Source organism: Spodoptera frugiperda, chromosome 8 (assembly GCF_023101765.2).
Source record: "Spodoptera frugiperda isolate SF20-4 chromosome 8, AGI-APGP_CSIRO_Sfru_2.0, whole genome shotgun sequence".
Lineage (NCBI taxonomy): Eukaryota > Metazoa > Arthropoda > Insecta > Lepidoptera > Noctuidae > Spodoptera > Spodoptera frugiperda.
This window is the reverse complement of record NC_064219.1, coordinates 9,277,678-9,289,255: the sequence shown is the minus strand read 5'-3', so window position 1 is coordinate 9,289,255 and position 11,578 is coordinate 9,277,678. Positions and strand designations below refer to the sequence as shown.

Sequence of the window (11,578 nt, the reverse complement as noted above, 5' to 3'; positions counted from 1 at the left end):
ATTGACTTGAAATTTGGCATGGAGGTAGGTCTTTGGGTCAAGGTAAAGGTAAAAATCTGAAAATGGCCAAGTGTGAGTCGGTTTTAAAAATAATGAAGGTGTAAATTCATACACCTAAGGAACTAAAACAAAAAAATTATCTATATCTTCCAATGGTCGTACCGACCTAAAATTCGTTACGAAGTTTTGTATTTAGTCAAAGTAAAGTAAAATAAGAAAAAATAAAAATAAAACTTAACAAAAATAAATGAAATCCCACCCAAAACATAAATGTGAAAGGCTGCCAAGTTCGATAATATTGGAATGCTTCGCCTATAAAAGAAGTGAGATCTAAATAAGTACCAAGTTCCATACACAAACCTCAGTTAAAAATGATATAACTTGGCAAGTTTTAATAGAAAATTATATACTTGACTCATTGCGTTTAGTAGGTTTATAACAAAGTGTGTGAAAACTTGCCAACTTGTTATATCATTTTTAACTGAGGTCTGTGTATGGAACTTGGTACTTATTTAGATCTCACTTCTTTTATAGGCGAAGCATTCCAATATTATCGAACTTGGCAGCCTTTCACATTTATGTTTTGGGTGGGATACATTATATTTTACATTACATTATATTTTTTTAAATTACTTGAGACATAATTATCTGATATCATGGTAATTTAAAATGGCAATCGGAATCAGGCAATTTGCAGACAGATGATTTCATTAGGACTTTTGAAATAAAATTATAGTACCTACCTAGCAATAGCGTAAACTAGCTAGTAACAGAGCGCTTCACCTGGGTACCACATCGGGGAAAAACATAGCATGATGTCATATACCACATTATCGAGGACACATGACGTATAGATTTACATATTAATTTGCGTTCGGTATCTATTGATAAATATTGATTAATTATACTAGTTACAGATCGCAACGGCACAACCCAAAATTGTACTAAGTCTTGTAGCATACAAGTGGCAGTAAATTATTAACTGGAAGGCCAACTTGGTTAATTTGGTCTAGTAGAGCATATTACATAATGTGACGTTAACTTCATTTATCTTATTCAGTTTTAATCAACTTCTATAGTCAGATTCTGGTATAAGAATGAGAAGGAAACAAAAGATCTACCGTATATAAATTTCGAACTACGTTGCGATCGGTAGATTTTCTCAAGCGCAATGGAACAAAAGCATGATTTAACGTATGTATGAATCTGGTTAAAACTTACTTATATTAAAAACCTGTTTTACACAAGCAAAGGTCGTGGTGGCCCGGAGGTTTAAGACGTCCGCTTCTCGTGCATAAGAATGCGGGTTCGGATTGCGGGTTTGCGGGTGCTACCAACTGCAAGTACCACTGTGACTTTTACCGAATAATATGTATGTATACTTTCTAAGATTATTTAGACACCACTGACAAACGGTAAAGGAAAACATTGTGAGGAAACCTGGGTTTATAATTTCTAATTATAAGTTTGAAATCGCCAACCCGCATTGAGCAAGCCTAGTGATTAATGCCTTCTCCGTATGAGAAGAGGCCTTTGCTCAGCAATGGCCACTTATAGGCTGTTAATGTATGTAATGTAATGTGTACAAGATCTGAATAACCACTATGTATCAGATTTTGAACATGCAACGTGATTTGTTTGGGCCATTTACCATATAAGTTTATCGGGTACATATTATGTGAGGGTGGTGCTTAATGCGCTAAAACCTTGATTTTACATTTACGTCACTGAGCTAGTAAATAAGCTTTAAATCAGCTTGGTGAAATTAGGTACCTTAAATGTATATAATAGGTACATTATCATAAACACTAAGAATAATATGCTGATGTAGGTAACGCATTGCATATCTTCTCACTTCTTATTTTGGAACAAACAATCGCCCATAGTGTTTATCAGCAAATTCTGAGTAAACGAGGTGCTAAAAGGTAACAAGGTGATAAAGAAAAAAAACAGTCCATGAATAATATTTTTATAGAAAAGTTTATTTTCCGACGAATAGTCTTACAGTCCCATTCATAAATACAGAAACCTACTTGCTATAGATTTTTTATCAATTTCAACTAAGTGACAAAAGATTTCTATAGTTATAGTTAGGTTATTAAGTGTTTATAAATAAGACAGTAAACTATTTTATCACAAACGTTAGACCTTTAACTTATACATACTTTATTGTCATTTGATTTTGGTAATATTGGCTAATATAAAAAAACTCATATTACTGATACATTGTATATAATACTATCGATATTTCTATTTATGTAGGTAAAAATCATTTTTATATCACAATGAAACATTTATTCGAAATAAATAAAAACGTTCGAGAACATTTCACTCAATTCCGTTCAGTGAATTCCACAGTAACGATATAATAAATACGCAATTAAATTACTCATTTTTGACACCATTGTTACTGATAATAGAAATTGATATCTATGCTGTTAGAAATAGAGTTTGAAATGGGACAATAGCATCAAAAATAAGGTGAAGATGTTATTAAGGTCTTACGTTCCTAGATTTTGGTTAGGTTTCGTTTAGGGCTTGGCTGTTTGTTCAGTCATGACGCTGGATTCGGTGTATTTGCAAGCCTCCTCAGAGAAGTCTGTGTGGACAAGTTCGCTGACATCAATCAGTTTGGGGTTTGCCTTCAAGAAGTTGTCAACGGTGGTCTTGGCTTCGCCTTCCAGAGTCTTGGTCCTTGACAGGATCCAGGCTTGTTCTGCAATGGTAAATAGGTATTAATTAGTCAAAAGGTTATTGTTTTGTATGAGGCAAAAGTTACATTTGGTAGATCAGGAAATCGTATAATAGTGTAAAGAAGCTCAAGTTTATTTACAATCCTATTATTCGTTAGTGTAACCACTAGTATCATACTTAAGAAGTAACTGGGTTTTGACCCCGGGTACGACAAGATTCGGCTGAAACATTATATATTTTCAACAATAACTGCCTTATAGAGTTATTACACCTCTATCTTAATGCCAGGTTTAAGGTTATGTAATTCATTGATAGAATATCTTTATTTATAACGGAATACATAATTTAGTAGGAATTATTGTTAGGTATAGTTTCGATAACTGAGATTATGTTTTTGATAATCAAAGTTATAATGCGCTAATCCCCGACATGGATTATCTCTTACATAATGTCAAGCGCATGAAACTTAATCGATTCAATTAAATTATAAAGTTTTAATTATAATTAATTCTTAATATTGATTTTGTGTCATAAAATACATCTTTATTGATTTATCTTAATTCTACAGCAATAAACCTGAGAATCTTTTGGGTTGGGTAGAATTTTTATGGGTTCAAATTCCGTTTCTAGTGCAGATAATAATATTAAACTTAATCATAAACACACATTCATCTAGCTTTCAATTTTATCGTTTATCAGCTAATATTTCCCGGCAGATAAAATTCTTTGAAGTGTTCAAACATCCGTGAGTTTATTGAATTCTGTAAATAATGTATAGGGTTTCAATACTACGCTGTAGAATGAGATAAATTTTATCGATCATGCGATATCCGTTTTTCCTAATAAATGATGTCGAGTCAAGTTAAAATCACGTGGATAAGCCGATCGGCAAATTAAAATTATATTAATCACCGACAATACACTTCTTGAGCACGTAATATAAGAATTGACGAAAGGACTACATTGACAATACATGACAGAAACTAAACACCAGAACTTTTTAATAAACCTGAATCTCTAAACTCTCTGAACTGCGTTCGTTTAAATGTCCAAAGTGGAGAATATGGCAAACCCTCATATGTAGAAAAGGCCTACAGGCCTTATACTATACGGACTATAGTCCGTAAGAAACTTATGATTGGCAAGCTACATGTTTGCGAATGTTATAAAAATATTTCTTACTACTCATTAAGACAACAATTAATCATTCTTTTCATTATTATTTACATTTTCCTTAATAAGCAAAGCAGGTTTCTATTGAAATTCTTATGCAATAACAAATACCAGATGGATATTATTAATTTATTAATCATGTATTTAATCTTAATGAGGCGCTTTTTAAAAACTAGTTCTACCTTATGTCTATGACCCATGTTTCCATTGCAGACACAAATAAATTGTCATTATACTAAATTGCATCAGAATTGGTACAGCTATTATGGCGTGTACCCACAAAAAAAATCATGATCACTCTTTTATAACAAATCGTATACACGCAACGTCACACCTTTTATCTCCGAAGGGGTAGGCAGAGGTGTACATTACGGCACGTATGCCACTATACAATGTACAACTACTTTTCACCATTGATAACAAATGTAGTGCTCTATCGTGATTACGCAGCTGTTCTAAGCGTGAAATTATAGCTATCTCAATATAATAATAAATATATGCAATGAATATACTAATACAATCAATATTTATTACCAATACGTGACATAGTAAACCAATTTGATAATAAATTAATCTTATGTGTGGGTGATTTCGTTTTTATAAATAGCTAATCTATGAACTATATTGTTATGTTATTGATTATATACTTATATAATTGGTGTTAATTTAGGACACTATTTTTTTATTTGGCATTACAACGCCATTGATATTACAATATCAAAAGCCATACCCTTCCTACCGTCGGGTAAAAGAGAAATAAAAATAAAGAAATATTGAAATTATTAAAAATAAATAAGAAAATAATATACGACATTTTCTAATACTTTAAAGAGTGACCAATTTGAGTTCCAAAAACGTACCATAGTACCTATCGTCTGAGTTATCGAATATCAGCTGCACTTAAGCATTTAATTCCGATACGTGACATCGTAAACTAATACTGATATACTATCAGTCAATATCAATCAATGACAAGCAGTGAATTGTGGATTCTGCTTAAATTGCCGGAGACCTCTTGCTCAGCAATGACGCTTGTGGCCGGACAACTAATAAGTCAACCTACAGCATTTAAAATTACCCAATTATGGAGTTTCTCGCTCGGTCTTCTCCATTCGAAACTACATTTGGAACGAGCACCTAGCTTCACTGATAGACAGACTTGCGGACAATTTAATTTGACGTTTCAAAAGTGCCTAATTTAGGATTAATTGAAATAAATGATATGACTTTGATTTGAGTTTGACTTCAAAACAACACGTAAAAGCAAAATAAAATTATCTATTGAACTTTTATAGCTATTGCTACAATTTACTGAACCCATTATTCAAAATATACATCTATATAATACTAGCGGACCCGACAGTTGTCCTGTCTACACGTCTTTAATTTGAAAATTTTAAACTTTTTTTAAGCTAAATTCTGGACCATATTGATGCAAATTATTATTCAAATTATCTACAAAATTCAGCGTGTACGACAACGTGACTGTATTCAGATGTTTTTTTTTTTAGAAATATTTTTTCTTCTTGACGACTGTTGATAGAATTGATAAGACAATTGATATTACCTATATTTTATTTGGTTATTTACTTTATGACTTCGATATCTTGACGTGTATTCAAAATGTGGCGTCTCGTATCATTGTGTCGTTGAGATATAATAAATCTTCTTTTGTGAAAAAATATTAGTAGTAATTTTCACTTAGAGTTTTATAATAGCCTCCTTTTGTATAGATCTACGCAACTGGCAAAATCTACCTAAACATATACATATATGTGATCGTAATACTTGCTAAGTAGGTACATCCCTTATTTTATGCAGCTATACTTAAATTTTAATAGTTTCCATTTTACACCAAGATAGGTGTAAAAAATGTGACAAAATATCTAAATCACATCAATAATTATTGGGCAATACAAAAATCAATTCGGAAAAATTTTGATATTTTCAAATCAGATAAGATGTACACACATGTAAAGCCCTTGATCTACTTTATAATATTTATTCTCAAGGTTATATTAACTAATCAGATAGCTTTCTAATTTAATCAGAATAATAAATGTAGGAAAATTATTTGCTATTGTTACAATCATATAATAGGGATGATGTTGGAGTATGATGTTTCCGTAAGACAATAAAAAATACGTGTTGAGGATTATACTTGGCTTATAAAACAAAACAAGAGAGTCAGTTAATGGCACCGTCGCGTAGCTTATACCTAATAATGATTATGGGGCCCTATCGTGGCGTAAAACTGTCGACTAGCTTCGTCAAACAATTAGGTTACAAACTGTTCCATCTACAAAAATAATCAAAACTGAACTCAGTAAGAATTTGATACTCCAGATTTTTCAGTGGCTGAGAAATACCTCTGCCACTCAGAAAACCAATGATATTGTATTGTATAAACAAGAAGAAATGGAAAAGAATAAAAGAGAAAAATACACGTACCTTTGTGAGAGTTAGTCTTCTCATCGTACTTGCAGTTGTAGGCGACTGAGTAGCTGTTGAAGTCGGTGTTCAGGATCAGCAGAGGTGATTGAGAGACGAAATCTGTCAGAAGCATAATATAAAATTGGTAAATAAAATACATGAGATTTGACCTTGACAAAAAATAGTACATACTCGTATAATATCTCGAAAAATATATGTTACTTATACTTGATCTTCCTAATTCAACAATACAATAACACTACTGAGTATATTTACATATTTTTATTGTTTAAATTAAATCCACAATTAACAATTTATTTTCTCTAGTTTTAGTTCTTACCTCCGAATTTGAAGGAAACAACGAACTTGGCAGCGTTGTTAGCATCATCAGCAAACCTGGCTGTACCTTCAATGAACTTCAGTTCACCGTCAAGAACATGGCTGTTCTTTACTTTGACAATGTCACCGTCTACTGTGTATTCAGCCTGGCTACAAGCACCCCTGCCCTCAGAAGCGATTGGCAGCTTTGAAATTTCATACCAAACTCCTTGGTACTGTAACAAAAATACATTCATTAATTTTCTGTGTTTTTGTTGGGTATAATAGCGTTGTTTATAAATATTGGATCGTTGATTATTATAAATATAGACCTAAACACATTTATGAAATTTCTGAATTGCTCTTACTATAAGGCTAAAAGGCATTTATGCGTTCATGTAACCTCCAATATATGAATAAAACATTATGTACATGTAGCATTGAGTCAAAAACATAGTAACTCTACAAAACCTAATGTGTTATACAGCCATGAATACACCTACGACCTTAATACAAAAAAGACAGAATAATAATAAAAACTATGACATAATATTAAACAAGGCATTTGTCCTTCACAGTTCGTCGACAACTTTGTGTCGTATTGTCAACAAGTAACTCTAATCATTCAATTCCGTGATCTGCCCGGGCGCACCGCAACTAATTGAACGTTTATCGACAAATTATTTGTGTGAATCATCTAGTTTAATGGACTAAGGTCAAACTAAGTGGCCTTGATCTTGAATCTAGGTAACATCGTATTTTGTCACATTTTCCGTGAGCTGTCCAGTGAATTAATTAAATGGTACACCCATTACCTATTTGCTTTTGTTTTTGTAACTCGTTTTTTACTACATTGTGATTCTTAGTACTTGTATGTCACGAATCACAAGATCGGACAAAAACGTTGTTACGTTTTTTATCGTTAAAAAACATCAGGTGTAATCGAAGGCACATTTTAAAACGATAAGGAAGGTTTATTAATGATCGTGATGTATTAAAAGCTTCTAATAGAAATTGGGTAATATTTCGTTCTTGGATGGGGCTGTAAATGTTATGCCTAATATAAAAATATACATTGGTGTACAAAAGTAGCAACCACAACATATCGCCTTATCAACTTCAATACAAATATTATCTATCGACCGAAATTATCAACATATTGAGAGTTTTCATGAACTTATATACAATACAAAGATAGATGAATGTACATAAAAATACGATTTAGGCGTTCGCTTTCTATTGTCTACCCACCTCAACGAGAGACAGACGTGATTATAAACTATGTTACTATTAGCTTTTTCTAGTGACTTAATGCAAATTAAGATGTTTTTGAAATTGCCCTTTCCTCTTTACACTCTACTTATCATCAATTAATTCATTTGTTTTTGGGAATTTTGTAAATAATTTTACGTTTCTGGGTAGCTAATAAACCAAGGAAGTTTTTCTAACAGTTTGTACGCTTAGTATCATATATTTTTTTCGGAGGGATCGAAATAAATCCAGTTATCTATTGACCAAATTAGTGAAACAAAACAAAATTTCATAGGAAATTACTTGCTATTTTAAAACGAATAATATATCTGCCATTATTAGTATTTATAAATGATAACTGATGTATTGGCAACTGATTAAAACTAAAAAAACTAAAATCCAACAAGTATTTTTTTATTTATTGATGTTTTTGTAATCAATTCGGGATTTTTGGCCAAAACCAAAAATGTTGAATATCTCTGAAACTAGCCAGTTTCGGACCAAACACCTCTGGGCTAATTTTGTAGGAAATTAGTTGTATTATCACCTCCCGAGAGGAATACGTCGCAATCAAAGTCACCCTGTATACACATTCAAATAAACGAATATTTACTGTATCACCTCGAAGCTTGAATGACTGTTCCTAAGTACCTATGTACATAGGTTTGTCCGGAAGAGATCACCATTAACGATAAGGCCACTCTTTGTACATAGTTACTCATACCAAATAAGTTTGCGTAGATAACATCACACCTGTTTTTTTGGAAAAAGGATAAACAGATTACGAGTAGGTGTGAGAGGTAGGTATAACCTAGCCTTTATATTTTCTTTATAACCTTTATATTTTCGGTTGGTCTATAAAAATAAATCAAAACGTGTAGTTTTGTTTTGGTTGCAACAAAAGTTGAGCAATCGGCTGCTGTGCAACGTTTTGTCGGTTCGAATCTCACACGGAACAATTTCTTAGTATGATCGACAAAAGTATGATCGATATAAAATGCACCTAGGACAAAGGGGACATTCGGAGCTGCGGGCGACCTAACGGGTTACTCCGGCTCAAAGCAGGAGTAGAAACGGTGTGATTTTTAATCAGTAAGACTTTGACACGCTTTCTTGCTTCACAAAAGGTGGGAGAAGTCATTGGATGATTTAACTCGCTCATAAATAATAAAGAAAAAGAAGACAATTGGAGGGGTAAGCGTCCTAGTAGTAGTAGTAAATAGTATGAAAAATCTATCAGTAATATTAATAATTACTAGAATATTTGAACGGTTACAATTCCTGTAACACAAACTTTATCATGAAATTCATAAAATTATCGTGAATTTGTTATTTATTTGATTATGATTTTTGGCCTCGGAAATCAAAATGTTATCAAGCCAGGGTAAACAACCATATTTCTTAATAATCAAACATGATAATTTATTCTCGCTAACAACTGTTTCCATGATCAAGTAGTTACAATTTTATTATGACTCCACTTGCCGAACCAGGGGTCTCGAGATCGATAAATACTATTGGATTAGAAGTGATTTTTTTTATATCATCACGCCTTTTATCCCGCGGAAGGGTAGGTTGTAAGCCATGTAATAGGTGGTAAGCCTATTGCCATATACCGGGCACATTTCCAGACTTCGTGCTACTACTGAGATATTTTCGAAAGACTGAAAAATCCAAGCAATACTTCGCTTGACCCGGGAATCGAATCCGAGACCTCTTGCCCGGCAGTCGCACTTGCAACCACTCAGCCAACGAGGCAGCCTCTTACTGATGAAGAACTATTGGATTAGAAGTGAATTATCGGACTTTTTCGGTTGTAGGATGTTTTTTTTATGGAAGACGGATAAACGGCCGGTAAACAAGCAGACGTATCACCTGATGGTAAGCAATCGCCGCCGCCCATGGACACTTGAAACACCAGAGGCGTTACAATTTCGTTGCCGGCCTTTTGGGAGTTAGGAATTTAAGGGTTGCTGGGGAATCGGGGATTGGGGAGAATTGGGCTGTGATTGTGTCTTGTATGTGATAAAAGGCTCACGCCGAGATTAGTGAAAGTATTGTTTGAGATTTCAACGCATGAAATTATCAGTACCTACAAATAACGATATTTGAAAACGTACTGAGTAAGCTTTACTTAAATAGGTGTGACTATCTTCTTCCTTCTGACTAAGTATTTTATTTTTATTACGATAACATGTCAGTCATATAATAAATACTGGTTTTCTAACGCAGTTTCGCCTGCGTGGTCAAAAAAAGGTAGCGTCTAAAATTCATACCATACTGCTGCTTAATTCAACGGAAAAAAATACGAATAAATTGATTGCAATTATGATATTACTAACCATCATCATCATGATGATGATTATTAGTCAATCATTCACATCAAACAAGAAGATTTTGAAGGATTATTCAAGTATCACCATGTTGGTAGAAGCTGTGTCCAGAATTTCATATGTAACTGTGAGTTTTGATGTTTTAAAACAGTATTTCTATTACTTCTGACATCCTTCACATTTTGGGCTTCATAACATTGTTGAACATCAATGTAAACATTAAACTACTAGAATGTATTTGCCAAAAGTGTATTTAGCAATAGACAGCAAATTAGTTATGTAAATAAACGCGAACCAACAAATCCTATTAGATAGATATAATATGACATAATAACTGACATTTCTAGCAGAGTAAATAAGTGTAGTTATAAAACTCTACTTATGTTACTAAGCCTATTATAATAAATTAAAATTTAATGATAAATATACTTAGAATAATTCCAGACAATGCTAATAATATCGAAATTTAAAAACCCTTTTGCTTATTGACCAGGTTCTTCTTGAAACCCAAGATTCAAGAAAGTAAACTATTTTAGAATGAACTTAAAATACATACTTTTCTTACTTGATCTTATGTTTCATTACATATTGCCATACAAAATCTATTAGAAGGATTATAAATGAACATTCGACACTATTTAGGCATTATTTTCAAAAAAATATACTCACGGCTGTCAGGTTGAAGTTCTCAACCGGCTTGACCTCTGGGCAGGGTCCTTCGTGAGATTCGGCGACGGCAACCGCCACAACCGCGAGGATCAAAAATTTAAGCATTTTGGATAATACTAAAATATTTTTGGTAAAAAAATTAAGTCGTCTACGCCTCTCGTGCTTGGACGGTCGTCAGAGATAAACTGCGGGTTGTGGGACAGAGCCATCCTTATATACTGAGAGCAGCAGAGGTCATGGGCAGATACAATTCGTATCAGGATTATTTAATTGACAGAATTGCGAATACGGAGGATGAAGCGGTTAAGCTTCTAGAAAAGTCGAGAGCTGTCGTGCATTGATTGCTTTAAAGCTTCTTTGATGTAAATTGTTCTGTATCAGAAAGATCTGTACAATCTTTAGATAAATGGTGGGATTAATTTATTAATCAAAAACATGTTAAATTAGAAGTTTAAAGAAGTAAATATTTATTATACCTTTTTTGACAGATAATTTAAAAATCTATATTTTTTAACTTTGCCAAACAACATTACCAAAACCTAAGTAGGTAACTGTACACAATACGTGAATGACGCACACGTATTTCATAGAAAACAAGAATAATGTCATGTCAGGATTAAATAGCAGAAGCCTATTTTTAATTATCATTGGAGATATCTGAAGAAATATTGTACAATATGAGAAACAGTGTGATGATACTGATGACG

The 11,578-nt window shown here is 32.9% G+C and overlaps 1 protein-coding gene across 1 annotated transcript; it reads right to left on the bottom strand.

Moving 5' to 3' along the window:
* Positions 1-1,961: 1,961 nt before the first annotated feature.
* LOC118275434 (insecticyanin-B) lies at positions 1,962-11,066 on the bottom strand. Its single transcript, XM_035593386.2, has 4 exons — positions 10,872-11,066; positions 6,641-6,854; positions 6,319-6,420; positions 1,962-2,716 (listed from the first exon to the last, which is right to left on the bottom strand). Exons 1-4 carry the CDS (start codon positions 10,974-10,976, stop codon positions 2,532-2,534), a joined length of 606 nt encoding a protein of 201 aa, XP_035449279.1. The 5' UTR covers positions 10,977-11,066; the 3' UTR covers positions 1,962-2,531.
* Positions 11,067-11,578: the final 512 nt, after the last annotated feature.

What these genes read in the sequence shown, in the direction of transcription:
- LOC118275434 (XM_035593386.2), bottom strand. Translation starts at nt 10,976, where the DNA reads ATGCTTAAATTTTTGATCCTCGCGGTTGTGGCGGTTGCCGTCGCCGAA. An exon ending in AGAACTTCAACCTGACAGCC is followed by an intron (nt 6,855 to 10,871) that starts GTGAGTATATTT and finishes TTTTTGTTACAG; the next exon opens with TACCAAGGAGTTTGGTATGA. An exon ending in GAAGACTAACTCTCACAAAG is followed by an intron (nt 2,717 to 6,318) that starts GTACGTGTATTT and finishes TTACCATTGCAG; the next exon opens with AACAAGCCTGGATCCTGTCA.